Below are 27,687 nucleotides of genomic sequence, written 5' to 3'. Positions count from 1 at the left end.
GAACCTGGCATTACTTAGGCAAGATTTACGGCGTGCTGGCCCAAAAAGCCAAAGCCCACACGCCCCTTGCGCGCAGGTTACATTAAGCGAGCGTGTACTGCGAAGTGCTGCCGAGCCGTCACCATTATATGCCCGGATACCGGTTGCCGAACTATTGATCGCTGCATACCTGCGCTTATCCTTGGCAGTACGTGAGACGGCCGGGGGTGGGGGGAGGTTTTTTTTTCTTTATTTTAAATTTATGCCTACTTGTCGCGTGACTGCCGGGCTGCACGTTGCACACTTTATGTAGGCTGACGGGGCAAAACGTACGTAATACACACGCAGTTATGGGCTGCCTGTCTGTTTACTAGCATGTCTGTGTCTGTGTATGCATGTGTGCGTGCAAGTGGCACAACTGGCCTAGTCTAATCCTACACGATCCTGTAACAAGATGAAGTAGCTGAAACCAACCCCTGCGGCTGACCTACCCCAATAGACAATTTTCCCGAATTGGGTCGCCTAGTGCACCTTAAGTCTGGCCGATCGATCGATCCCTTGCCTGCTGCTGAACGCCTGTAAGATCCACACCGCGTACAGAGTTTACCACTATACTCCAAGCCCACTGTACTATATTATATGTGTGACAGAAAGAGACGCAAATGTGACAACTTCCGACGCCTATTATCCGGCGTGCCACAGCATACCCTTGCCGTCTTCCTCTTCTTCCCGTCGGAAGTTCTCCAGGTGTTCGTGCAGCCAAGCCATTGTCGCTGTAAACTCTATAGGCTTCCACTGCATCTCTACCGCATACTTCTCTCCTGCTAGCACGACCAGGGCCTGTCGCAGCAGCTCGTCACGATCCACTGCAACATTAGGACCGAGTCCAAAGCCTTGGCCAACATCCTCAAAGTTTGCAATAATCGTTTGTGTACAGCCCATCAGTGTGCGGTGTTGTTGGATGCGTCGTTCGATTTCCGCCGTGGTATGACCTTCTGCTGACCACCCTGTACATTTGCAGCCATTGTCAGTGCGGGACGGTGTGCAGATAGGGCTAGAGATCGTCGACTTACGTTCATTTGCACGTTGCAGAGCTGCCAAATGGCGCTTGAGTTCCACCCATGTCAAAAACGCCCTTTCTCTCGCAATGAACACGGGAATGTTCTCAACCATTTTCTGGTAATCAGCGCGAACCCGCTCTCGCCATGTCTTTTCCAGTGAATTGAGTAATGCTTCCTCGTCTACCCCAACTCCGTGCTCTTCTCCATAGACGTATTGTCGTAGCGCCCGCAACCCGTCGTAATCTAACCCGCGGTAGGGTATGCTATTGTTTGGCTGGGGTATCTCCTCTGATCCTGCATCGTCCGAGCGGAAGGTTGCTACCAGCTTCGCAACTTCGACGCTAATTTGCCGGTCGACCGCTGCTTGGTTTGCGTTTGCGACCTGCTGGTCTACGGCCCCTTTGCTTTCTGCGGGGTGCGTACCATGACCGTGAGGAGGGCCTGCAGACGTAGTACTAAGATCTCTCGATCTGTTACCGTCTACAGCTAGTCGGTTCCAGACGCCTTCAACAATATTTTGTCGCTGTTGCAAGGTTTGTGCCTGATATGCGTTCGCGGCTGCAAAAGTGGTATAGCCGTTAGGTACACACCCACGACCGTTGACGGATGCAAACTTACCTGCTTCGCGGGGTCCCATAATTGGACTTTCGCCTGATTCTGGGGGTGTGAGCATTGCGCTAGAGGAAATCGGACTGCCACGTGATACTGTATCACCATCGTGCAGGACTGAGTTGGGTGCCAGCGCAACAAAAGATGCTGGTGTTCCGCCGTCTTGCTGACCAGAGAACTCAGCCTCAGCTCGCGCTTGTCGATTCTCTGCCTTTTTCCTCCTTTCCCGATCGAGCCGCTCTCGTGCAAGGATGACATTGCACGCTTTCAGTCCGATCCACCAGTGGAGGAGCTTGTGAATTCTAGGCGATCCATCAGCAATCGTTCGTGATTACCCGAGTTTTCGGTCTGCACAGCCAGCCTGCTTACAATTGCCTATCCTCTTCATTCTCAAAATAAAGATCTTTGGAATAAAGCCCTTCTTCCACGCCAGGTTCGTTGGCAGTGAGCAGATGATCGCGCTCTCCCGCTCTCCCCCAAACCTTCATCCCATGCTTTTCGAGTAAACCGTCGACCTCCTCTTTTAAACTCCCCTCGTCGCTGAGGAACTTCATCAACTCATCCGGCTCCTTTGGTAACGTAGACACAACGTCTCCCATATCCGCCACGAGTTCGCGCACCAAGGCCGATTCAAAATTGGTTTTGCCACGCTTATTGGAAGACCACTTTGCGCGTAATCCAAGGCGCTCAATAAGCTCATGCATGCGCACTTTGGACCGATTTTTCATGATATCGAGCCAGTCTTTCGACGTCGCATAAGTGATTGCTGAGCTGTCCATGTTTGCGACGGGTGCATAAAATGTCAAAGGTCGTCAGGAAATTTGGTAAAGAAGCGCGAATCCAAGTGCTGGTTTTCCCTCGGTATGATTACATGCAGATGCGCTCAGGACTGTAACGGCAAACTGTAGATACTAGCAACAGGCCCGCTCAATGGATATATGACAGCAACTAGAGAAGAACGCAAGGCAAGCGAGCGACAAGGGGAAGATGGTAGGGAGATGCGATTGATGGCAAAAGTACAGATGAAGAAACCGTAGCGCCGCGTACGGAAAGCTCGTTTACAGGGTCAGCCGCGCCAGGCCGCGAAGGGTAGGCGGAAGCGCCAGGCAGTTCTCGCTCATTGGCCAACAACTTTGCGTTAGCACGACGATCTGCCAAAGGCTTACACAATGTTGTGCAGATTATTATTCGGCCGCCAAGATACGATTCACTCCTGTTTCGCTGCTGCAAAGCTACAGCGCTGGTCCGTACCGCCATCTTGAGATTCTTCAGAGTCTGTTGTCCTTCCGGTGGTGTTGTACAATGCGCGTACATCGTGGGAATGTCCCGTTGTAGGATTGTCAAGGAAACCGTGGGCTTACATTCTCAACAACCGAGATTGATGCCCAGCAACAATGAATCGCTTCGTGTGAGACTCTGTGCATATAAGCATCAATATGCATCCGTAAATACAATACGCCATTGTCCTCCCGCAAGTTGGAAACTGGGTCTCCGCCTCTTTCATTGAGAACTGACCAAAAGATAAGCATGGGGTATACGGTGATGCAACGCACAAACGCAACAAAACAGTGCACACTCCCAGAGCAACCTCCTTTTAATCACGACTTTGTAATAGACCAAACAATAACAATCTGATCAGCTCAAAGATCTGAGTTCGACATGAACTCGGCCATGCAAATTCGTGCTCCAGAGAGGGGCTTCTGCGAGTATAGTCTGTAGTCGGTCAAATGCAGCCTCCTTTCCTTTACGAGCGATCAGCGCCTTGTTCATACCACCATGACCGCCAGTATTGCAGCATAAGCGCCAAGTCGTTGTTCTTTTTAGAATCTCAGCAATGGACGGGATGGCCTCTGTGTCTTCTTCCAGCAGTCGGAGTAGGCCTGCAAAGGTCTTGCATTCACCAATCGTGTGGACGAACTCATATTCTAGATCTCGGTCTTTTACGAACCAGATTATGTATATGCGGCCAGCTTGTTCCTTAGTGAGCTCAGGATGTACTGTCTCGGGGGATACATGGCTTTTGGTGACTCGCGGTTGAAGGTTTGAGGTGGATGTTACTGGGCTCTGGGCATTACAATCAAGGGACATTTCCATGAAACCCCCGGCACCTGGATATGCAGGGCTATTGTAGCCACTGAGCCTTTTCTCCTCTACGGTATGGGGCTTGCACGAGATCGTTGTGCTACTTCTCTGTCGCTTTGTTTTAATCGACCCATCTTCTTGCATATCGTCTTCTCTGATTTCTCCCTCTTCTAGCGTTGGTGTTGTTGGTATCGAATTGTCTGTCGTACTCGATTCAAAAAGAGTCGAAGTATCATAGATGTAATTTGAATCCGACACTGACCGCTTCTTCACCTCCACGGCAGTTCTAGTAAGCTCTAGCGGTGGGAGTACGTCGAGAGCTGTAGCTAGTACATCAGCACTGCTGTCAAGATTACGGAGAGTGAGAACTTCGTAGTCGTTGAACAAATCTTGTCCATTTTCACTTTCAGCGATCTTATAAGGCCGGTAGGATTGAAGACCGTGTAGACTTCTGTCATGCTTCTGTGGCAACATGATGGCGAAAACCCCAACTTCATCGTCACCATCAAGCGGCATGATTACCAGTTTCTGTGTATCGTTAGTTTGTCTTTGCAAGCCGTATAAATCTGATAGATGGAGAATGATTGCCTAAAACGGCTAGCACTTCCAACGCATGACTTACAGACTTGCCGTAGAACTGAACTTCTCTCAATTCGAACACCTTTGAAGTAGCTGAAAGGCACCCCCGACAAACAGCATGGCGAGGTTGCCCTGCCAAGCCCTGTGTTGCTGTGGGATATGGCGTAACGAGCTTGGAACAATTAGATTTCAATATATTGAATGAAGGAAGACCCCGAAACGACTCCCTATGTCGGTCTGGCGCTAGATAGCCAATCCAAACGCCTTGCGTGAAGAGTTGATTGACTGAGTAAAAGTGACCGTTTGAGTCAGCATAAGGGTTGAAGCATTTACAAAAACGCCGAGAAGTTTGGGAGCTGATTGGCCGGCTCTGTTGAACTGTTTTGGCTTCTCCACTGCTTAGAGATCTTCCTAGTTCAGGCAGGCTGGGTGGCATGGCTGGCCAAGGCAGCTCATTAGTCTGAGAGCCGCCAGTCTGATCAAAAGAGCCTGATTGTGCTGCTTGAACCCCTTCATGGGTGCCAATATGTGACATGGATGGGACTTCATCTTTAACCTCAGAGTTGCCGCTGCTGCGCTGGGGCTTGCGGGTGCGACTAACGATACCTGACAGTCTCTTCAAGTTGTAAGTGTTGACATTTGTTCGATTTCGTGACGGCCGCATTGAGTACTGAAGATGCGGGATACCCGCAGGTTGCACCAAACGGTTGTTTCGTGCTAGTTTGTGGGGATGATGTGTAGTGTGCAGTGTTTGGCAAGGCTGAGGTTGAGCAAGCGCCCTGTGTTTGTGGCTGCCTACTAGGCTAAATATACCCTTACGTACCACAAGTGGTGGGCCCTGATTCGCCGTTTGCCTTTGCAACAAACAGCCAGTAGCAATTCGCCACCTTCGGTAAGACATTGCAAAAGCTTTCGAGCCATCTCCTCGTCTTCACTATGCAGCCTGTGAGCTGCGGTGATCTTCTTGTATCCACAGTCAAGGTACCTACTTCACCTACATACGTCTTCCCTAGCGCGATATAGTAGACGTACTATCTGGTCGAGGCTAACTACACGTGATTCAGCTTGGCATTGAGCTGCAAGATGTAGGGCACAGTAGCATACAAACTCATATTGAACATGGTTAATGTTTATAGCCCATCTCATACCAAATGGCGAAGTTTAGCCCGCCCTCCCTGGATTACTCTGTTCAAGTGTGTTCGTTGTTGTTATTGGTTCAAGACTCATCTTTCGAAGATGTGTGTTTTCATCACATTCGATACTGGATAGGGCTGCATCAGTATGTTATGCGTAAATGTCCAATATCTCTATTTTTAAATAAATTTGTTCCGTTGCCTATTTTCACAACGAGAATCTAACACGGCTGAACCAGGGCATACTACCTTTTTCGGTATACTGAGATAAAAAATTAAGATATGTTGTAGTTACTTCTAGAACGATACTCGTATATGTACATAGGAAGCTCAGCTTCCTGTCATGAGATTGTTATTTTACCCAAAACGTCAAGCAGTGGACATATGCCTTGCATGCCTGTACCGACCCGTCTAGTATGCTCATTTGCTCTGGCTCAAAGAAAAATCATTACCGCGCAGGTTTCCTTTCATCGACTAACACACTCCAATTCTTTTGCACATTGATGCCACCGGCTGCTGTTCTTTGCTCGCTGTCTTCGCTCACACGCGCTAGCTCGATATCAACATTGCTTTTACCCAGATCTTCGTTGACAAACTTAGTCTCCTCGTCATCGTCCATTCTGCTGATTCCGGCCAGTGTGGAGAACAAACCACCTGTTGCGCCCTTCTTGCGTGGCCGGGAGCCTGATGAGCCACCTGATGCATACTGATGCGCTGCTCCTTGCGATTCGACATCGGAAGGTCTTGATGACGAGAAAGAGAAGAGTTTGCTCAATCCTACTGCCTGGAACACGGGCTTCAGACTTGGCAGACAAGCACACGCCAGGCCAATATTGACCTCAACAATCGACCACACGATGATCTCGCGGAAGTTGTATGTCACGTCGCCCTGCGTGGCGATGGGAATTTGTAGAAAGATGATGAGGCGCACGAGCGACACGACGGCGATGAAGGTGCCGAGGGCGAACATGCCTGCGAGCACAATGCGCTGCGCAAGGGGCGCGTGCAGGCGCCACACGTGTGGCAGGGGCATGAGGACGATGATCAGATCGAGGCAGACATTGGGGACAGAACCGCCGAGGTAGATGGCTCGGATAGAAATGCATTTTGCACCTGTTACGGTGATGTCCCAGGCGGCTTGGACGGGTATGCAGTTGAAGATGACACAGAGCAACTATGAATATCCAATCGTGGTTAGTGTCCGAAATCCATTAGATATCATTGGAAGATGACATCTGCTACGAGGAAATATGTGACTCACGATGGCAGTACACCAGGCGATTGCTGCAGCAGTGACAATGTAGATTGTGATGCGAGCCTTGATTTCGAATAGACGCCAGTAGAAAGCTAGTACGGAGAGCTTCACCGACGTGATACATAGAGTGTATAGTATGTTTCCCACGTAGATGTTCTTCAGGAAGGCTATGATTTGGAGGGGATTTTCAATCTCGTAGATGTGTAGGCCCAGCGAGTCTCGCATACCTACAGGGCAACCGGTCAGTTCTTGCTCATCCTCGACCATGAAGAAAGGCAGGAGGCAAAGACTTACCGATTATACACACGTAAAAGAATCCGTTCGCGAGGGCCAAAGCAACTATCGATATGTAGTCGTCCCATTGTACGTTGCGCCATCCCCGGTGACGGTAGCGGCACCAGATCTTCAGAGGAACGAGAAACATGATGAGGATGTATGTGAATATAGCAACTCCATCGAGGCGTTGGCGGAAAGCGGCACTGTCGTTCTGTCAGTCAAACGACTCCCCAGTGTAGTGTTCTCTGGTCTAGGTATCGCCAGGGACCCATGGAATGTGCCTGGTCCCATCATACAATATGATCAGAGTCGGGGGGCAAGGGTGATTAGATCTCGTCAAGAACTTACAGGCTTTCTTGAGGATCAATGATGGGCGCCATGGCTTAGGTCACTTGCCCGATTTTCGTGACGAGCAACCTGGGATGCTTTTCTGAGCGCAAAAGAGAAACAAACAAGAAGGCGGTGATTGAATACCAAGTAACCTTCTGATCTGCGAAAAAGTGAAGAGTTGCAGATGTTATACTAAGGAGAAGACCCTCTTGGAGGCCTAACCATACGCCCCCAGTATATTCATGGCTCGCGCCGCTTCAGCCACTCCCGACCGTAGTGCCCCTGGGGGCCACTCCGTCCAGATGACAGTTTTTTTCTTCTGAAGCCCCATAATGGACCAATGCGAATAACAAAGCGGTAATCCACACTACGCTTGCGGCTGTTGGGCAAACTCTAACTAACGGAAACCAGGGCTTAGACCCCCGCGGGAGCGCTAGCAGGTGGGCCTTGTTTGGAGGACGTGGGCTGGAGCCTCGCAAGGGACGGAGCCTTGCCTTTTGCACTCTAACGAGCATGGATAGCGGCCTCCCGACAGGCTGGGCTGCGGATTGACGTAACCTGCGGGAGAGAAATGAGCACCTGCTCCACCACGAGTATGCATGGTTGATACACACTTGGTAAGAGATTCGAGCCTGCGGAAAAGGAAGCTGGGCATCTCCCGCACAAAAGAAAATACATGCACACTCCAATGTTGGCTGAGGGATAAATTTGGATGTACATGTGTGACTGGCATGTGGTATCGGGTGTGAATGAACTAAGCAAGTGCCTGCATGGTGGTACCTCGGCGAGGAGCGCAGCCAACGCGTTTGCCTTGTATGCTTGCAGCTGATATCTGATGGTTGTTGTATGTATGTGTGTATGTGAGAATCACATACGGTGATTCACAGAAACTTCGTCTCAGTGGGGTCAAAGTTGCGAACCGGCTGCCCTCGGCACTTGTGCGAAGCTTGCCACCGTACAGTGTATGGGGCAGGGGGGTTAGTTTCCTCTTCTGTGGCGAAGGAATGCCTTGGCCACTCGTTTGGTTCTCCTAATCTTCCTTACCAGACACCGAGTCAGCGTCAGCCTCGGCAGTTGCATGACAGCCAATTACCGGGGAGCGATGCAATCTGCATCCAGGTGCCTGTGATCGGTGTGTGGAAGCATCGAATATCGTGTCTTTTTCTCTACCGCGGACGCTGATTGCAAGACGAGAATCCAGACACGATTCCATTGGTATAAAAGCAAAGAAATGCTAAATGTAAAGATGCCCGAGTAGTGTGTGGCGTCTGAGCCCAATGCTGTCGGTCAGAGTATCCGAGATGCCAATCAAGCCTTCATGTGCGCCCTGAGCAGGGGCGCGGAAGCGGAACAAAGAATGGCGTGCAGATTCCCAACCGCTTGGGGTCGGAGGCACATGGGCCGACAGCACATCTAGTCCCCTTTCGGACTGTACGTACGTTGGAAGCGAGAACGTCAAAAGAGCCTATAGGACCCTCCATGCCCCCATCGCCTCGTCCACCCTTCATGTTTCGAAAACGACCGGGGGGAGCGCTATTCTTTCCGTTCGGGCAAGTCGAGGGGCGCCCGATCCCTGCTCATGGGCCAGGCTTAGTTTTTCTGAATAGTATTCAATTTACGTGAATTTCAGCTTACTAAACATGGAATTCCCATTTGGAAACAGATGGTTAGTGCCACTGCAGAGTGGGGGATTACATCTGCAAGCAAGACGTCTGTAAGTATGTAAACATGTCATCCTATTACCCGAATAAGCAGTAGGTGTGTATGCTAGTTGGTGTGGCAAGCCAGGAGCGGCTCGCTGTCCCCATCTGCCGATTCGCCCGAAAAGCAAAACTCCACTTCTTTGCTGGCATGAATAGACGCCGCGGACTTTAGCCACCATCCAAACTCTTTTGTAGACTAATCTGTTGAGCGCTAATGGACAGGCGGACACTAGAAAGGAAAGAGTAAGATAGTCCGTACTAGATGGTTAGTCGGCGAGCATGAGATACATATCTACAAGGCCCTTCATCCCCTCTGTCTTGTTTTCGGGTCCTTGGACTTTCTTTTTCCGCCCAAATCGAGTTGCAGGTGCATGATGGTTAATCAAAACATCGTCAGCGGGGTGTCGTACCCGAGTTTATTTGCCCTATGTTTCTCCTCGGCATTAATCTACATCTGGGTAATTGGAATCTACCGCCTGTACTTCCACCCCCTCGCCTCGTTCCCCGGCCCGTTCTGGGCTCGCTTGTCGGTGATCCCGTCCTGGTGGCATACTCGTACAGGCGACAGACACATTTGGCTGCATAGTCTTCAAGAGAAATACGGTATGATTGGATATTTCGTCTTCATCGACTACTCGTTAATCGATAAACAGGCCCCGAGTTTCGTTATCGCCCAGACAGCGTCGTGTTAAACACGCCAAGTGCGTTTAAGAAGATATTCGGACCGAAAGGCAATGTCAGGAAGAGTGACTACTACCGCGTTTGGCCACGCAATGTCCATTCGATCAACACTTGGAGCAGCACGGCTATTGGTGTTCATGCTCGCAAGCGTCGCGTGTTGAACTACGCATTTTCTGAGGCTGCTTTGCGTGATGCCGAAGTGTTTCTCCATTCCAACTTGGATCGATGGCTGGAGCTGATAGGACAACAAGCAACAAAGGATGGTGAATGGACGACACCTATCAACATGTGTGACTGGATCAACTGGCTTGTCTTCGATATCCTTGGTGACCTGTGCTTTGGCAAGAACTTTAACATGAAAGAACCCGAAAGCGACCTCCGCCATATCCCAGAAATCATGGTCACATTTTTGGAAATTCTTCACTCAGTGAGTTCTGTTGACTCTATGCTAGACTTGAGCCAGTACTGATTTACCAAAGACTGCCTTCAGCCCATTTGCGGATTTGTGGGTGTGGCTGAAGCCTCGAGGCCTTGATTGGCTCCTTTCAGTTGCATCACCGCCAGCCGTTGTAAGGTGGCAAGACTTCGTCATGCAGTGTCTCGAGAACCGTTCTCGTGAAGAGAAAGAGTTGGAAAAGAGCCCCAAGCCCGAAGGCGAAGTCCGAAAAGACTTCTTCCATTGGCTGTTCAATGCTGTTGACCCTGAGACTGGAAAGCGTGGCTACGATCTGAACGAGCTGTTTGCCGAGTGTGAGCTCCTGACAATCGCAGGCTCTGACACAACCTCTGTCGTAATTTCTGCTGCTTTCTTTTATTTGGCAAAGCAACCAGCAATCCAGGTCAAGATCGCTCAGGAGATTCGCTCGAAATTTGCAAGCTACGATGATATCAGGTCCGGCACCACACTCATGTCCTGCACCTATCTCACAGCATTCCTTCAAGAAGCCATGCGTATGACTCCACCGCTTGCCGCAGAGCCAAGCCGACAGGTCCTTCCAGGCGGCACCACTGTCGACGACCACTACTTCCCTGCTGGTGTTCATGTAAGTACTGGATTTTATTGTCTCAGTTACAGCTCAGACGTGTATCCCGAGCCTTTCAAGTTCCGCCCCGAGCGCTGGATTGTGGATGAGTCTGGAAAGGAAGGATCATCAGCAGAAAGTGTAGCTTTGGCCGAGAGCGGCTTCTGTGCCTTCTCCTTTGGAACCCGTGGCTGCGTTGGAAAAAATCTCGCCTGGCTTGAGATGCGTCTTGTTCTCGCAAAGACGCTCTGGATGTACGAGGTGCAAGGGGCCCCGAACAACAATCTTGGTGGAGGGGACCGGAATGCTGCGCCCGGACGACAGGTGGAAGACCAATACCAAATTTACGACATGTTTGTGGCTAACAGAAAAGGCCCGATGGTCCAAATGAGAAAGAGGCAGTGTTGAAGTGTGGTAAGCCAGGGTCAATCAAGAGGCGGCAGTGTGCATCTGCAGCTGAGGCTGAAATGCAGTAGTAGTTGCTGAGAGAGCGGGGCCACGTCATTTGGTACAGCGATACGACCTGGCAGACCGCATATCGGCTTCTTTCAGTAATTCGACAGCAACCGTTTGTATTTGAATCCCTACGCATCTCGTGTTGAGCTTGTTCGGCCGGTGAGATGATTGCCAGCATTCGTCCTGGCGTCTCGACGTCAGCCCTTACCTCGTCGTGAGGAAGCAACCAAGCCTCTGGCAATTTTTTTTTAAATAAACTCTCCTGCCATTAACGCAACATTGAACTGCCTTCGCATTTGCAGTTGTTTCTTCTCTCCAGCACAGCTGTGCACGTACCGTCTGCGCTGCGCCATGGCAACGATTTTGGCCCCCAATACTAGTCTCCCGCCCGCCAACTCACAGAAGGCAGCAACAAGCGAATGTCAAAAGCCATGCTGCTGCATGCCGCGTATTTAGCACCGCCTACTTCGCAATGCCTAACTAGAGCGTTCCAGACATGTGACCTACAGCTTGCTGAAACCCCAATTCTCCGTCTCTATTGATTGGTTATTCTTCTACGTACTACTGTTACGCAGCACCGGTCACGGCTGAGCCCTTTGCACTAACATCAGGCACGGGAAACCCCCCAGGCTGATTCACCGGCTCACCACATCGCAGCTCTGTTAAAATAACAAACACTGCCATCTCGAAGCTTCTCCAGAGATACTTGCATGCGCCGTTTGGTGTTATGAGACAAGACTGACGGGTGCATCGCACACGTTGCAAAGCATCTTCAGCCGCATGCACTGCGTGTCCGAATTGTTGCTCCTCTCCTTTTCTTCTCTTCCCTGCCACACCAGCCTTACGCTCGTTATTAATTTGGGCTGTCAGACACTCAATGCACAAATCACCATATTAGGCCACGCTTGGGCTCCACAAGACGCTGATCGCAGCCATGGCACATGTACCACCTGCCCTCCAGACTGGCTCCCCTGTCAAAGATAGAAGGCAGTCAGAATATGCGGTTCCCTCCGCTTTGCGCATTGGCTCCCCAATAACTGAAGGTCCTCCGCCGCCTCACGCTCGCCCACCACTCACATGCCAGACCCGTTCTGGTTCGTCAAATAGGATTTCTCAACTCTTCCCGTCACATGCATTGTCAGATGCTTCGGTTGCGTCGCCTAGCACTATCTCTGACACAAAAAGACAATCATTACCTTCGTCTCTAGTGCCGGCTTCCAGGATATCGTACAGCAACCCTTCTACCGCCCCACCTCCTATACCTCAGCCTCTTCCATTCACCGAAGAAACCTCATACAACCCTCTTGCAAATATATTTAATCAGGAAAAAGCCTTTCCTCCAGCGGAGAAGAGCAACGGCAGGGCTCGAAGGGTGTTGGATCGATTTACGTCGATGAACAAGGGCTCTTTTGGGAGGGGTCATTACAATCGATTGGATGATGAAGAGGCAGTGCCTTCAAGGGGTAGGCCCAAGAAAACCGAAGAGGAGGATGAAGCGGTCGGGTATGACCTGAGTTCTCTTGGAGGACTGTCAATGAAGATGTATGAAGCGCAGCCGACTGGGTATGGCAAATCCGAAGCGAACACAAAGGCTCAGGAGCTGGACGAAGCCAGTCACGCTGCAGAATTTGAGAGTCTAGAGGCACATCTAGGTGCAGGCATGACTTCTATACTCCACAAACCATTTACCCATACTCCCGCGGGGCCAGTACCAGGATTGTTTCCAGGCCATCGGCGAATACTATCGGCAGACGAGGTAGCGGACGAGGAGGCCAAAAAGGCACAAGTCGAAGCTGAGAAAACTGGGCAAGTAGTCGCAGTCACAACAGATGTCCCCATTGATATCAGCGATTTTGCGGGTATCGCGCGAGACTTTGAATCGATGAGGAGTCTCACAGCTGAAGCTGGTCTTGTCCGCAACGGGGCAGAAACCAGTTACTTCTTCCCGGATGGTGAGATTCTACACCTTTTTGCTAATGCTTTTAACCTAACCCGAGAGAAGATCCCCAAATGCCAAATTGGCGTCCTACTACCATGAGCCAGTTGTGGTTACTGATGCTAATCATTATTGCGCTTGCGCTCGCATGCGTACAAGAATACCTTTGTCAAACTTCTTTGAACGAAGTCAAGAAGGATCCCGAAAAGGGCGGCTTGGCACAATTCAGAAGAGTCGGTGACATGGACATTACCATATACTTTGCATGGCAATACGCACCGATCATGATCTTGGTATTCTACGGCGTACTCTGGCAAATGTCAGACTTTGAAGTAAAACGCCTGGAGCCATTCTACCAGCTATCCAAGAAGACCGGAGCGACTGCAGGGGAGTCGCTAAATATGGATTACTTAACATTTATGAGCTGGCTGGTGCCGCTCAGAGCCCTTCATCACAGACAGTATGCTGTCATCTACAGCTCACTGGGCACTTTGGTTGCTAGCAGCCTTGTTCCGGTTCTACAGTCTGCATCCATGTCTATGTATCCACCCAAGAAGGACCGCCAGACCGAAGGATGGAAGTCTATCAGAGTCGAGCCAGTCTGGTCCAGAGCTGTATCAGCATGTCTTCTCCTAGTGGCCTGCTGCGGCGGAGCATTGATGTACGCTATGCGGCGAAAAAGCGGCTTGCAATCAGACCCCAAGGGCATCGCGGGCATTGCAGCCATGGCCACCAAGAGTCATATTCTTGCCGACTTCAAAGGACTGGATTGCGCGCCCTTGGATCAAATCCACAAGAAACTTCGCACCCGGAGATACATTCTTCACAAGAGCTCACTCTGGCAGGGTGAATACATCAGAGACAACAAAGAAAAGATACACGAGCGTGGTTCTGATCCCAGGCCACTTATGCTACGATACCGATCTGGCATTCCCTTTATCATCTTGCTGATCGCCTTCACTGCAGTAATCCCCGTCTTCACCTTCGTCGAGGATCTAGGCGTCATAACTGAGAAATTTCCCTGGGTCATGACCGGTCTCGCAACGGTAATTCGAATACTCTGGAACACAATGAATTGCGATATCAGGATGTTACAGCCCTTCTACATCCTCTCTCTCCGCCACGCCCCAGCCAAAACCCTCACTCTCGACTACGCCGGCACAAACCCGCTCTGGCTCCCCTTCAAAGCCTTCATTAACCGCCACTACCTAGTCATGGTGGTTGCCATCGGCTCCGTCCTCGCCGAAGTCCTAACCGTCTGCGTCTCCTCCATCAGCGTCGACGGCAAGAAATTCATCCCAGGACTCGGCGGCCAAAACTGGGACGACAACAAGGACGGCAACAATAGCGATCCGCAAGACCGCTACAACACCGAGCAGACGTTTCGCAGTTTCTGGACGAGCTTCGCACTCACCATGTTCATCCTGCTCTACCTCATCGTCGTCGCGTGTCTCACGTATCTAAAGCGCAGCCAGAAGTTTATGCCGCGCCAGATCGGCACTATGGCAAGTGTGCTGGCGTACATTCACCAGTCCAAAATGCTCTTCAATTTCATCGACACCGAAAAATTCACCTCGACGCAAATGACGCAACATCTGGAGAAAACCGGCAAGACGTACGCGCTAGGCTGGTTCAGAGGACGCGACGGCGAAGATCATCTGGGCGTTGATGAAGAGGAGATCCACAGTGCCTATGTGTACGGCAAGGATTGGACAGAGGGCAGACTGAGGCCAGGCAGGGATCGCACATGGGAACATTATTAGAATTTCGATAAAACACACACCCCGCCCGCATGTCAGAATGAGTAAGCTTGTGAGCATATTTGTGGCATCGCATTTCCTGCTCCCCCACCCACTGTGATTATTCGATTTGTAAACTTTCCATATTAGGTACAACCTTTGACATTTGGGATTAATACAAACCAAGCCAAACTTCGCAGCTAAACTCCCTGTTCCTTCTTGATCCCTGCGCCCAAAACGCCCATTTGATGCTGGTAATAACCTTTGGAACACGTATGTACCGCGTAATCTGCATGCGCTTCTCGGTTTTGTTGCCGCGTATTGTGTGAATATCTTGGCCTTCCTTTTTTGCCTTCAATGTTGATTGATATTCACTGTTCAGCTCTGGCCATCTCCCACGTTGCTCACCAACCAGTCCATGCCCTCCTGTACACCACTTCCATCGACAGCGCTACACGCGACAATGCTCCAGTTTCTATCCTTGAGCTCGCCCAGCCGTAGCGCCTCGCTGATCTCGCCTGCACCCTTTGCGCCCGGCTGATCCTGTTTGTTCGCGAAGACGAGAAGCGCGGCGTCGCGCAGTTCCTCCTCGTTGAGCATGGCACGCAGTTCTTCAGAGGCGGTGGTGAGACGCTCGATATCGGTACTGTCGATGACGAAGATCACGGCGGCTGTGTTGGCATAGTAGCAGCGCCAATAGGGGCGGATCGAGGTTTGGCCTCCCAAGTCCTAAGAACCTTTGTTAGAAGGTCGCCACAGGTGATGTAAACAGAATGACTCTAAGAGGTGCATACCCAGACGTTGAAGTTGAGGTTCTTGTATGTTACTGATTCCACGTTGAAACCTATCGTAGGTATCGTCGTGACTACTTCTCCTATCTGTTGTCATCCGTCAGTGTATGCTCTCATCCATGGCGGTATGACATGTTCAGCATTGATTGCCTCCCGCTCCCGCTTGCACTATTAGGCGCTGCGTACCTTCAATCTGTATAGTAATGTTGTCTTGCCAGCGTTGTCCTGCATTTGTAATTAGCGCCGTGAACGCCTTGTAGCGGGCTTGAGACTCCATACAAGTCCGAGGATCAATATCCGTATCTCCTTCTTCGCCCATATCAGCTTCGTAAACGTTGACAAGTAGCCACCCATTGTTTTCTCCCTGTGTCCGATCCGCCGCTATTGGTATATGTGTATGGGGTTTGCCGTCGCCGAGGCTGTTTCGAAGAAGAGGACGCGGCTATGAATATTCGAGGAGATAGTTTGTTGAACGGAGTCTTTGGAGTTCGTCTCTGGAAGCGATCTAGGTCGTTGAAGTACGTTTAAAATAATGCTGGTCGTGTGTTGATGCTGTTGTCTGGCCAGAGTTGGCCATCGAAGATGCAAACAGGACAAACACCCAGGGCTGTCGGGGGTTAGTTTTACCGACCCATATCTGTTCCCACTATCAGATATCACGTGATAACCATTACCCTGTCATGTAGAGATGCAACCGAGCCAGCTGCGTTTCGGAACTTATAGGAGAATTAAAACCAAGAACATTGCAAAAAGAGTTCCTTACCTGATGTTTGATTCAGATCACTAGGCTCTTACCCGTGCAATATTACGTGACGTGGGCTGGAGGAGTCGGAATGGCTTGCATTAGATTTCCCTAGATCTGACTGTGTAAACAGTGCTTCCGGTGACTATGTCCGAGATACTGGTTCTCATATCTGTGAATGGCTCGTATGTATAAAGAAGCTCCAATGGTTGAACAATGTCAGAATGACCTTGCAACCCTAATATTTTCATTGCATTGTTTCTCTCTCTTGAAAATTTTGATGACATCTTAGACATATGCTGAAAACTCTCGATTAATGTGTAAATCCTCGGGGAAGCACATTTCAGCTATCTGTTTCCGTATGCTTCTTGTCATACGGACTCATACTGACGACTCGTGAGTCGGAGTTGACAATTGTAGATAAAAGCTTCTGATGTTGAAAGAACAGAGCTCAATATCACTTACAAGAGAAAGCAAATAGAAGGAAAGGTGGCAATCAAGGCGAGATATGCGATTCGTCCATTACTGTTGACAAGATGAAGTTACCGCGAGTCGTAAATTCTATGCACAAATATCATATCGAACAAAGAAAGTTGCGATTGTTACTGATTGCTGAATATGATATGTGAGGGCACATCAGGTTTAACCAAAGGAATTTTGTGCTAACCAGGGGACAGTAATAGTAGCTGTGTTGTTGTACCAGGGTTGTAGACCGATCGAACCAAAGTTTATCTACATCTCGCTCCTGAACATCTGGCATTGCGACCTAGTTCACGGTTCATCCCATTTCTTCCCTTCAACAGAGTCCTGAGAGTATACTTTTCTTCTTCCTGTTAGTTGGTCAGAAATGGTGGAATGATCAAAGTGTGGGCAACTTTCATCTATGCGTCGTAGCATTCGATGGTTGAAAGACAAGAAATGTGACTGGTCCGTCATGATTACAGAAATTTTGTTATCTTCAGAGCTGTATTCGGCACCGCCCTCCAAAGTAATTATGCCCCTGAACTCAAATCCTCTCCATTTTTCTCGTCAAGCTCGTTTGACCCAACATCTTCGTTCACAACCACACGAACCCTGTTCTATAACACGATGTCGTATTTCCTTTCCATACTAGAGGAGGCCAGGGGAGAAGCCCTCGATAGTCACAAAGTCACCTCTGAGTCCAGTAATCCCAAGAGAAATATTGTAAGGTCGACAAAAGTGGTTCCGCGGACCCAGACGAACACTGAGCGGAAAGACAGTGGCAACACTGATCCTGGATGCTCATCGAAATCTATTAATCTACCCATATCTTATAGTGACAACAACAACATACAGTTCAAAGGCCAAAAGCGTCTTCCTCTGGCCGATAAGAAGGACAACATGATCATGAAGAGGAGGAGGACCCCAAGCTCTAAACAAACCAGTAGCGGGAGGTCAGGTAAGGAGAAGAAGCCCTCTCCAACGACAAGTGCCTCGCATATTACCAAAGCCAAGCGCAAAACGGTGGCGGTCTCACGAGCCACGCAAAATCTCGACCACGATTCCGAGGGACAGAATTCGGAAGAAGATTTCGTCGTCGACGACCTGGCATATAAGCCCCGGAAATCAAAGGTCGGTGCAATGGCCCGTTCAAAACTGTTTGCAGGAATGAAGTAGTCCATATCGATACCAGATTAGTGTCAGCCCTGGGATATTTACACCAGTAAAGAAACACAAATCCAACAACAAAAGTCCAGGACTTCAACCTCCTCTTCATCACTCACGCCAAAGATACAGTCAACTGATCCAAATCCATCTCTGTAACATCCCTCCTCCGCACCTCAAACTGAACCGCCGGATCAACCACTTTAAACACGCCCATCTGTACCATACTCGACTGGTACCCCTTCACCAACCTAATCTCATACTTCAGCAATATATGCGCCATGGCGAGTTTCAATTCGTTGCTAGCGAAATAGCGTCCTGGGCAAATATGCCGTCCACCGCCAAACACATTGTAGTCCGGGCCTGATTGAGCAAATTGCGCGAACTTATCGCCGGCCTTGCGTTGGCGCAGGAAACGGTGTCCGTCGAAGTGATCGGGGCTGGGGTATTTGGTGGGACTCCGGAGATCGGCGCGGTCGACCATGATGTGGGAACCGCGTGGGAGATTCTCGCCAGTGGGGAGGGTCATGTCTTTGAGGGCTACGCGCTCGAGAACCACTGGGTAGTGTGTTAGAATGGATAGAAGAGAGAAATTGGATAGGGTGTATAAATACCTATGGAAGCGGAAAGTCTCTGCGACTCTTTCAGGACGCTGTCGAGCAGGACCATGTTGTTTGTCGCAGAGACGGTTATACCGTGGGTAGAAATCTGTTGCGAGACTTCTTTCCTGAGTGGCTCGATGAGCTCCGGGTGCGAAGCAACATCGATCAAGACCTGGCGGAACTGTTCGCTCGTGGTGAAGAACGCAGCCATTGCCAGTGACAATTGTATGTCGCCGGCGTCTACCTTGGGGCCTGGTGCTGCTTGTGCCCATGCCACCGCATCGTTGAATTGCGGGAGAGGATCGCCTTTGCGCTTCGCCTCCTCGACTTTCTTTTCCCGTTGTTCAATCAGATCCTTGACAACAACGCGAGCCTGTGCCATGTATTTCCGACAAGCAACGGCGTTTGGGAGAAACCTCTGCACAATGCGTCTCGACCAGGCCGGATACTGATGCAACTCATTGACAGCTGTAAAGTACGCGTCGACGTAGCCTTGTGCGATACTCAACCACTCTTCATCCTCGCACTTCTCTGGACCGACAAATACTGATGACGCTGCGCGTGCGATAATACTCGTTGTGTCTTTCTGCCAGTCGATGACATGCCAGTCCTTGTCCTCGCCCCAGTGAATTTGCAACGCTTTTGCTATACTGCCATTCACCACTGGCATGATACTATCGTTCTGGCCCAGCTTCGTGCGAATCAAATCGAGAAGTAAATCTCCAGACGTATGCAACGCATCCTGTGCTTCGAATCCAGGCAATCCAGCATAGAAGTCTTGTATGACGAGCTCCCTGTGATCGAGATCTTTGTTTGATTTCACCCAAGCGGTGAGCGACGCTGGGAGAACGATTTTCTGACCACTTGGGACGGAGAGGGAGACTGGGCCTTGGTGTTTTGCGAGACCGTTGGCGATCAGCGATTTGGCGTTAGTGCGATACTCGTTGTGCGCTTTTTGGGAAAGTGGATCGAGTGGAAAATCGTTAATGGCTGGAAAGACTGAGCGACGTCTTGAACGGAATAGAAACGTGAGGATTAGAATAATCAAGACAATCCATATGCGGATGTTGGAAAGAAATTCTATAATCATATTGGCGCGATGTACAATGACATTTGCGAAAATGAATGAAAAGGTTGATTTTGAACCTATCTAAACTAAAAGGCTGAGAACTTTATATGCCCAAGTTGGAAGCTTGAGAAGCAGTTAAGTTACTGTTATTTACTCAAAATGAGTCATTATGAACAACGCCTGGTGAAACAAAGGACGACCTACCCAAGCCGAGAAAAAGACAATAAGGGGGGATAAAATTTTAGCTAAATATTGCTGCAACTACTTTAATGTCTGACTACTGGTTTTTTCTGTTTCTTTAATTGGAAAGGGAAGCCTGTTCAACTCTCTTCTGACTACATACGAAGCTAACCTGAAGGGGGTTGGTCTAACATATTGGTATAAATTACACTATCAATAACAGCAGTGGTCCTTGAGGCGATTTCGGTTGCGCTGCTTCGCACAAGGAAAAAACATCTAGGAGTCGTCTCTAAAGGCAACAGAAGCTGCTATGGAAACTTCAGTAGACAATGTCTAAACGGCCCGACATTGATTTCTCGATACTATCGACTATCCCAAGCAGTTATTCCTTAATTCTTACCTGCCTGGTTGCCAAGCTCAGTGGCAGTTTCCGCATAAGTGACCGAATGTTTCCTCTGTTCCTCTTTCAAACCCGCTTCTACGTCCATCCTCCGTTGTTCGGCCGACACGTCTCCAAACAAAATATCAATTTCCTCCAGACTCTTGCCCTTGGTCTCCTTAATGAAGAAGGTAGCAAAGACACTCATAGCAAGACAGAAGATTCCAAACATGAGGAACGTTCTCCATCCAATACTGTTGACTGCTGCTGGCGTGATTTTCGTTATCACAAAGTTGAAGAGCCATTGAGTTGCCGCGCCCATTCCGACACCATAGGAACGGAGGCGTGTAGGAAAGATCTCAGAGAGATATACCCATGGAACTGGGCCCCAGGAAGCTGAGTAACCGATAACGTATAGGTAGATCATGGCTGCCATGGCCATGGATGCCGAGCTGACAGTAGAAGATGAGGGATTGGGCGGGTGAGTTGCAAGTACTGCTCCGATGATGAACATCATGGATGACATCCATACCGCGCCAGCCATGAGAGATTTCTTGCGGCCGAGGAAGTCGATACCGATGAGGAGGAAAATTCCCGTAGTGATGACCTTAACAGTGCCGTAGATACCAGTTGCGAACAGGGAGGCATTAGAAGCAGAAACGCCAATAGCCTGGAAGATTTGCGGCGCGTAGTAACCTAGGTGGTGTGAGTTGATTTTTCTCCCACTCTCTGAGACATTGAAAGCCTTACCAATCGAGTTTGTGCCGCTAAACTGTTGCCAAAACATGAGAACGAAACCAGTGATGAACCGGTATCTATTCCCAGGGAGAAGGCACTCTTTCCAGGTAATTCCTTCGGTCTGGTTGAGCTCTTCCTCAACAGCAGCACGGATCTCTGCAAGCTCCTGCTGTAACTCCGGGCTGTCGGGCGTATCGCAGCGAATGAAGCAAAGAGACTCAACAGCCTCTTCGTGTCGGCCCTTTGACATCAACCAACGAGGAGATTCCTTCAGAAAGAAAAGACCGAGAAGCATGAAGCCACCAGGGATAAGCTGGATAGAAACAGGAACCCTCCATTGCTTGGTTTCGCTCGGCATGTGTAAGTTAACACCATATCCAAGCCAGTAAGCAAACGTGCTGCCAATGACGAGGAACTCCTGGAATAGACCTGCTATGCGTCCACGAACAGCCGGAGGTGCGCTCTCGGAAACAAAGACTGGTGTGATGGAAGACATGCCACCGATGCCGAGACCAGCAATAACGCGACCACCATAGATCAGACCGATCTCATGATGAGCAGCGGTCTGGAGCGCAGCACCTATCAGAAAGATGACAGACAAGCCCATGAGGGAGTACCGTCGGCCGAAACGCTCGTTGAGCCATGCTGCTCCTATGGCACCAAAGAAGCATCCTGCTGTTAACAGCGACACTACATTGGACGAAACCGCAGCGTTCTTGGAGTCAGCGAAGCCAGATTTCTCTGTCGGCAATCCAAAGTCCCGTTTGAAAGATTTGAGCGCAAGAACGCTACCCATAACCCCGGTGTCGTATCCTGTGGCGAATCAGCTATGATGTCTAGTTAAACAAGAACTGGTCGCGTACCAAAGAGCAGCGAGCCCATGTAGGCAACGCCGGTGAGCAGATAGACCCTGCGGTTTTTGAAGAAATCGGACGGCATTCTGTTGTTGAGTTTGCCGACTTGCCTGACTTTGAGAAGGGCGAGCAAAGCCTTTCTATAGCAAAGACCAAAAGCTATGTAGTAAAGTGGCTCCACCGGCAACCCTGCGCCCGGAGGTTGCATCGCTATCATCTCTAAGAGTCCTCCCGACCCCACACTCCACTTCCCGTAGCTATCGGGGACAGTAAGTACGTAGTGTGGGTAGACCCAGTTTTCTTTTCTTCCACCAATCGTCTGCTGCTGTTTGTGGTGGCTCCAGGTCAGCTTCATGTTGTCTTTGGTCATCTCGTGCACATGGGATCATATTGCCCTACTATTGCAAGCATGTTCATAACCGTTTCTGATATCCAGCCATGCTATACAGTCCGCAATAACAAAGATAAGCCTCCCGAGCCATGTCTTGCCGGAGCGCCGCAATGCTTGGTGCTGCACGGCGGATGCACGTGCGGAGCCTAGTGCGTGATGCTGAGTGGTGGCCTTTCTGCCTCTCGGTCGATCGATAAAGTCGGAAAACCCAGACCAAGCGGGCTAGTCCACCAAAACGACCAACCTTCACAACAGGATATCAGCAGCACCACAATATTGTTTTAAGAGAAAATTAGAGCCAGTGACTGTGCTTACTCTATAAATACTACATCTAAGCGTACAATAACTAAAATAATATCAGTCGTGCTGCAGCAGGAGCAGCGTTTCTAAGCGGGCTTCATACCGCTGGTGTTAGGCAATTGTATTTCCGACTTTTCCGATCGACCGAGAGTCTGCCCAACGGATAAGTAGAGGGCTCGCTGGCAGGTATTGCCTCGGGCTCTGAGGGTTATGAACGCGTAAGATGAAACACACATATTTGAATGTCGATGCTCTGTGTAACCTCAAGAGTTCTATTCACTCTCTGTTTGTTTCTGAAACTCACCGCAGCATAGCACGTCGTTTGCCTAGCTCCGAAGCTACACCGACCCAACAAATGGCGACGGCGTGTCCAGAGTCGTTGGGTGCTGGCGTTGAGCTCTCGTTGGGTGAAAAAGTCACTGCAATCGATGCTTAAGATTGGTTACCCAAACAGGCAATAAAGTCTTGGGACTCTCAGTTGCTTTTATTAGGTCCACGTTCGTTTGGCCAGCATGACTACTGATAATCAAAAATATCTACACTAGACGACGCATGCCAAGCTCCCACGTTGATACTATCTCGTATTTGCAAGTAAAGCGAGTTCCTTGGCATGTATTTGTCTTCCGAATTGTTAAGGTTGTTGATAGCACTGGGTCTCCAGTTAATGTCTATCTAGAGTTGAAAAAACATCGTTCGGTAGCCAGGTATTCGACAACACATATCTCCCGTCAACATAACAAGCGGATCTGGTATGAAGCTCGGTGCTGAAAATGAAGAAATTACGTCAATGTTGACGATAAGTGGCTCGAAGCTTAGATACGAGTCGAAAGTAACCTTGCGGAGTAGTCCCAAGCATAGGCAAATACGGAAATGGCTACAACTAGTAATAGTAACGTCCCACCTACCTATACTCTAGTCGTCCATACTTTCTCATCATCACACAGTTTATTCCGCCAGATACGATACAACCCAAACCACGTTCTTCAATCTCTCTACGCATTTCAATCATACAAATATCCCTTCTTTCAAACACGATAAAACATCACATCATTTCAAGTAGCTTGAACGCGATATCGGAACTCCCATCCCCATTATCCTCAAAGAAACATCGGAGTAACAAATCCACTCCGACCTGCATTAACCCAGCCAACCACATTCCGCGGGGCACCCTCGTCATCACCAAGTGCGAAGAAAAACCGGGCGTCCCACTAGTCATTCCTTCCAAGCGATAGGGCGCACATAATGCACGCTGTGCAACCGCCTGCCACGTCTTGATTACCCGTTTGCCGCAATCCCGTCGTCAACGAGGCCCCCGTTGTCGCAAACTGCCAAGATGCCCACACCGTGCTGGATGCGGTATAAGATGTGCGGGCCTGCCGTACTCCGCAGTTGTAAGATTGGCAACGGGTCTGCAGCATAGTAGTCGGTGATATGTAAATTCCGTGTAGGTGGACTTTCCATGTGACAGACTATCTACGACAGAATTAGTTACAAGAATAAGTTTTTTTTCTTTGTGTGGTTTTGGTTCACGCTGTCGCAGAGACTTGACGCAACTTGTACCTTTTTTTTTTCTCTCTCTCTCTCCCTAGCTTCTCATCTGTCCATATTCTATTGAACTGGCCGGCGGAATACATAAGAGTAAAGGAAAAAAAGGGCATTCTTTCGTTTGCTTCCGTCACGATGGATCCAATCGCAAGTCCAACCTGCCAGACAAACACCCTACCAACACCCAGCGCCAACAGCAAACTCTCTGAAGAAGAAATCCATAGTACTCGACTCCACACCGACCCAAAAATGAGATCCTACTACCACCCCCCACAACAAGTCTGTGAAAAACCCACCCCAAGCTACGATGCAGAAACCCCTTCTCACCCCACAGACCCTGAACCGGGCCTCCCCCTCAGCTCGCCCAATATGAATTCCGAATCGCCCTTTCCCGAAGGCGGTCCCCACGCTTGGCTCGTCGTCCTCTCCGCCTTCCTCATGCTCTTCCCCTCTTTCGGCCTGCAAGTCTCCATCGGCACGCTGCAAGACTACTGGTCGCAGCACCAACTCTCTTCCATGTCCTCACGAGACATTGGCTGGATACCCTCCCTCTTCGTCTATCTCTCCCTCGCCCTCGGTATCTGGGTGGGTCCGCTATTCGACCGGTACGGCCCCCGGTGGATCGCGCTGGGCGGAAGTGCCGCGTTCCTCATCATGGTTTTCTTGCTGGCCGAGTGCAAGACGTTTTGGCAGATGCTGCTTTGCTGTGGCGTTCTGGGCGGATTCTCGTGTGCTGCGCTTACGACGACGAGTTTGGCGGTTGTCGCGCATTGGTTCAAGGAGAGGAGGGGGTTGGCGCAGGGAGTGGCTATGATGGGGAGTTCGGGGGGTGGGCTGGCGATTCCGCTGGTCCTGCGGACGACGCTGCCAAAGTATGGGTATGTGTGGTCGCTTAGGATACTGGGGTTTGTGTTTTTGGGGTGCTTTGGGGTGGCGAATGCGTTGATGAAGGCGAGGATTCCGCCGTCGGCGGCAGCGAAGAAAAAGGCGATTATTTCGCCCTCAATTTATGGGGATTTGAGGCTGAGCTTGTTTACGCTGAGTGTGTTTGGGTTCGAGGTGGTGCTGTTTGGGGGGTTGGGCATTTTGCCGACATATGCGACGCGGAGTACGAACTTCCCGCCTGATACTGGGTTCTATCTCATTGCGGTACTCAATGGGGTTTCTTGTCTTGGACGCCTGCTCCCAGGGTATGTTGCGGATAAGATTGGGAGGTTTAATACGCTCTTCATCATGATAGTCTTCACCCTATTATGGATGCTGGTGCTTTGGTTGCCTCTTGGAACTACATCACTGCCGGCACTGTACGCTTATACGGCCCTCTTTGGATTCGGCACGGGTTCCTGGATGGCTCTGACACCTGCATGCGTCGGGCAGTTGTGCAGAGCAGAAGAATTTGGCCGCTACTATGGGAGTATGTACTTCATAGCTTCCTTGGCAACCCTGGTCTGTATTCCGATTGGTGGTGAGCTCGTGGAGACGGTTGGACCCCAGCCCATGGTGGCCTTCTTTTGTGCAGTTCTTGGGTTGAGTTTGATTAGCTTTTTGTTCAGCAGGTGGGCCTGCGTGGGAAGGCGGTGGATATTGAAAGTGAAGGTATAGGATCGAAACTTCGATAGAATAACATAAATTAGGCTAAAAAGGGACCTTCGTTTCAGGGCACTTGTGCCGTCATGGAATAAAGACTTTGCAATATAAAGTAATCTCGACGAATAGACAACATGGTATATAATCTCTTGTTTTTGCTTTGCGTATACGCTGCTCTCAAATCATCAACATTCAAAGTCTTCAAGTCTTTGGTGGGTTAAGGAAGCGTTGCTTTTAGTCTCCTTAAAGTCGTACATTTCCAGTTAAACATTCAAACTGACGCCTTACTTGCAAACCCTAACCTCCATCCGTGCGCGTGGCCAGCATACAATTAATTACAGAACACACCAGTCAGACATTAGTATTTCATAGCATGCATTCGATGTACCTTTTTAGCTTTGGAAACGCTTTCCCTTGTCCAATCCTCCCATAAAAAGCCGTAGATAAGAGTTTTATTGTACAACAAGAGGACAAAAAAGCGCCACTAGGATAGCAGACAAAAACAGACCGGATCCAAGAGCGCCACCATCCCATTGCCATATCCATTTCCTCCCATTGCCGTTACTTCATTTAGTTTTTCTCAGTTGACGCTACAGTCTGTTTTCGCTCACCAATTGACCGCAATGGAACACCACATCCGACAGTATCCAAAATCTCAACGCGCATATCAAGAAACTTGTGCTTGGAATCTCCCTTCAGACTGCGAGGAGAGAGTGCGTTTGTTGATACTGAAGTATGGGCCGCAGCAAGGGTTTTGCTGTTTAAGCCTTGTTCCTGCCGCTTCGGCGTGGCGTACCATCGGCAGTGGCGGCCTTCTTGGGCTCCTTCTTCTTTGCGGGTTCTTTCTTCTCCTTCTTAGGACGACCAGGCTTCTTAGCAGGTGTTTTGGTCTCGGTCTCCTCCTTTGCTTCGCCTTCACCATCGGCTTCGTCAGTCTTTGCTTTCTTTTCAGCAGGCTTCTCAGCTTCAGCGTCAGCATTAGCATCGGTGCCATTGGTTTTCTCAGAAGTCTCCTCGACCTTGCGCTTGTCGCCGGTCTTTGGGTCATCTTCCTTGTCAGCCTCTGACTTTTCGTCAGACTTTTCATCGGATTTCTCCTTTGATGCATCGTCCTTGGCGTCTTCTTTTGTCTCGTCGGACTCCTCCTTTGTGGATTCGCCGTTAGTGTGAGCCTCTTCCTTCTTCTCCTCACTGTCAGGTGCGTCTTTCATCTCCTCATCCTTCTTTTCGGATTCAGCCGGCTTGTCATCTTCCTTCTTGTCTGATTCAGCCGGCTTCTCTTCCGACTTCTCGGCGTCGTCCTTCTTGTCCTCCTGCTTGGAGTCGCCGTTGGCGCCATCGGCCTTTTCATTGATCTGAAGTTCGGAGGCACGCTTCACGACATCGTTGCCTGACCTCTCAACGTGAACCGCAGGGTTTTCAGGGTCAGCATTCTTCTTGATCGTGTTGCCCTTGTTGGATTCAATGGCAAGCTCGCCCTGCTCCTTGACCTCGGCAACGGTGCCGCTGGGCTGTCCTGAACCCCAGTTCCATGAGACTGAAGAAAGACGCGTTAGCGATGATGTTGTACGTTCTCAGCCAAGGCATGATTGAGGCGACCGAGGCTGCATTAACGCGCCGGGATGCGCGAAGAGTGCGCGTGAGTGAGTGCAATGCGCCGGGCGGGATCTGACTATACGTAGTCGCGCCGGGCTCGATGATATGGGAATATAGGAAGAATGGGAGGCGCGTACCTTTGTCTCCTTGTTGAATTTCAGTGTCAGTCATTGTGTGTAACGTGGGTTTGCAATCGCAGGTGGTATGGGATGACGTTATGCTTCGCGAAAGAGCTTTTGGCGTCGCAGAAGCAAGGTAGTGAGGAGGTTGACGCGCAGAGTGCTTTCAAAGATGATTTGGTATGTAGCGACGATGTGCAAACAGTGATCAGAGACGCGACGTGTAGATGGAAGAGAAAACAGAGGAATGGGCGTCGGAGAATGAAGTGCTGGGAGGAGAGCTGCAAGATCGGTAGCTATGGCGGTGGATTGTGATTGGTCAGATCT

At 49.9% G+C, this 27,687-nt stretch overlaps 10 protein-coding genes across 10 annotated transcripts; 3 read left to right on the top strand and 7 right to left on the bottom strand.

Annotated features, from left to right (window-relative positions):
• Positions 1-299: 299 nt before the first annotated feature.
• On the bottom strand, positions 300-2,428 carry PSV08DRAFT_365968 (uncharacterized protein; the record flags this gene model as incomplete). Its single annotated transcript, XM_014223385.1, has 4 exons — positions 300-986; positions 1,053-1,598; positions 1,659-1,951; positions 2,019-2,428. The coding sequence occupies 4 exons, from the start codon at positions 2,426-2,428 to the stop codon at positions 664-666; spliced, it is 1,572 nt and encodes a 523-aa protein (XP_014078860.1). The 3' UTR covers positions 300-663.
• An 856-nt stretch (positions 2,429-3,284) lies between these two features.
• PSV08DRAFT_381655 (uncharacterized protein) lies at positions 3,285-4,746 on the bottom strand (the record flags this gene model as incomplete). The annotated part of the gene is made up of 2 exons (XM_014223384.1): positions 3,285-4,259; positions 4,426-4,746. The coding sequence occupies 2 exons, from the start codon at positions 4,744-4,746 to the stop codon at positions 3,285-3,287; spliced, it is 1,296 nt and encodes a 431-aa protein (XP_014078859.1).
• A 1,145-nt stretch (positions 4,747-5,891) lies between these two features.
• On the bottom strand, positions 5,892-7,484 carry PSV08DRAFT_365966 (uncharacterized protein; the record flags this gene model as incomplete). Its single annotated transcript, XM_014223383.1, has 4 exons — positions 7,323-7,484; positions 6,993-7,177; positions 6,705-6,925; positions 5,892-6,617 (listed from the first exon to the last, which is right to left on the bottom strand). Exons 1-4 carry the CDS (start codon positions 7,352-7,354, stop codon positions 5,892-5,894), a joined length of 1,164 nt encoding a protein of 387 aa, XP_014078858.1. The 5' UTR covers positions 7,355-7,484.
• Positions 7,485-8,783: 1,299 nt separating this feature from the next.
• Positions 8,784-14,865, top strand: PSV08DRAFT_374505 (CypX, cytochrome P450; the record flags this gene model as incomplete). Its single annotated transcript, XM_014223382.2, has 6 exons — positions 8,784-8,812; positions 9,405-9,610; positions 9,661-10,115; positions 10,168-11,063; positions 12,151-13,118; positions 13,169-14,865. 6 exons carry the CDS (start codon positions 8,784-8,786, stop codon positions 14,863-14,865), a joined length of 4,251 nt encoding a protein of 1,416 aa, XP_014078857.2.
• A 63-nt stretch (positions 14,866-14,928) lies between these two features.
• PSV08DRAFT_334503 (ADP-ribosylation factor family-domain-containing protein) lies at positions 14,929-16,162 on the bottom strand. Its single transcript, XM_014223380.2, has 4 exons — positions 15,912-16,162; positions 15,819-15,857; positions 15,636-15,719; positions 14,929-15,570 (listed from the first exon to the last, which is right to left on the bottom strand). The coding sequence occupies exons 1-4, from the start codon at positions 15,984-15,986 to the stop codon at positions 15,220-15,222; spliced, it is 549 nt and encodes a 182-aa protein (XP_014078855.1). The 5' UTR covers positions 15,987-16,162; the 3' UTR covers positions 14,929-15,219.
• A 1,301-nt stretch (positions 16,163-17,463) lies between these two features.
• On the top strand, positions 17,464-18,012 carry PSV08DRAFT_356279 (uncharacterized protein; the record flags this gene model as incomplete). Its single annotated transcript, XM_014223379.1, has 1 exon — positions 17,464-18,012. One exon carries the CDS (start codon positions 17,464-17,466, stop codon positions 18,010-18,012), a length of 549 nt encoding a protein of 182 aa, XP_014078854.1.
• Positions 18,013-18,115: 103 nt separating this feature from the next.
• PSV08DRAFT_189710 (cytochrome P450) lies at positions 18,116-19,692 on the bottom strand (the record flags this gene model as incomplete). Its single annotated transcript, XM_014223378.1, has 2 exons — positions 18,116-18,558; positions 18,615-19,692. 2 exons carry the CDS (start codon positions 19,690-19,692, stop codon positions 18,116-18,118), a joined length of 1,521 nt encoding a protein of 506 aa, XP_014078853.1.
• A 375-nt stretch (positions 19,693-20,067) lies between these two features.
• PSV08DRAFT_17584 (general substrate transporter) lies at positions 20,068-21,986 on the bottom strand. The gene is made up of 3 exons (XM_014223377.2): positions 21,832-21,986; positions 20,981-21,781; positions 20,068-20,926 (listed from the first exon to the last, which is right to left on the bottom strand). Exons 1-3 carry the CDS (start codon positions 21,905-21,907, stop codon positions 20,241-20,243), a joined length of 1,563 nt encoding a protein of 520 aa, XP_014078852.1. The 5' UTR covers positions 21,908-21,986; the 3' UTR covers positions 20,068-20,240.
• Positions 21,987-23,909: 1,923 nt separating this feature from the next.
• On the top strand, positions 23,910-25,783 carry PSV08DRAFT_17577 (major facilitator superfamily domain-containing protein). The gene has a single exon (XM_014223376.2). It carries the CDS (start codon positions 24,194-24,196, stop codon positions 25,658-25,660), a length of 1,467 nt encoding a protein of 488 aa, XP_014078851.2. The 5' UTR covers positions 23,910-24,193; the 3' UTR covers positions 25,661-25,783.
• Positions 25,784-26,006: 223 nt separating this feature from the next.
• On the bottom strand, positions 26,007-27,628 carry PSV08DRAFT_405317 (uncharacterized protein). Its single transcript, XM_014223375.1, has 2 exons — positions 27,379-27,628; positions 26,007-27,182 (listed from the first exon to the last, which is right to left on the bottom strand). Exons 1-2 carry the CDS (start codon positions 27,410-27,412, stop codon positions 26,407-26,409), a joined length of 810 nt encoding a protein of 269 aa, XP_014078850.1. The 5' UTR covers positions 27,413-27,628; the 3' UTR covers positions 26,007-26,406.
• Positions 27,629-27,687: the final 59 nt, after the last annotated feature.

The sequence above is a fragment of the Bipolaris maydis genome, assembly GCF_028858645.1.
Source record: "Bipolaris maydis strain C4 unplaced genomic scaffold PSV08scaffold_16, whole genome shotgun sequence".
Taxonomy (NCBI): Eukaryota; Fungi; Ascomycota; class Dothideomycetes; order Pleosporales; family Pleosporaceae; genus Bipolaris; species Bipolaris maydis.
Note: the sequence above shows the minus strand (reverse complement) of the source record. Positions and strands in the feature narration are given on the sequence as shown.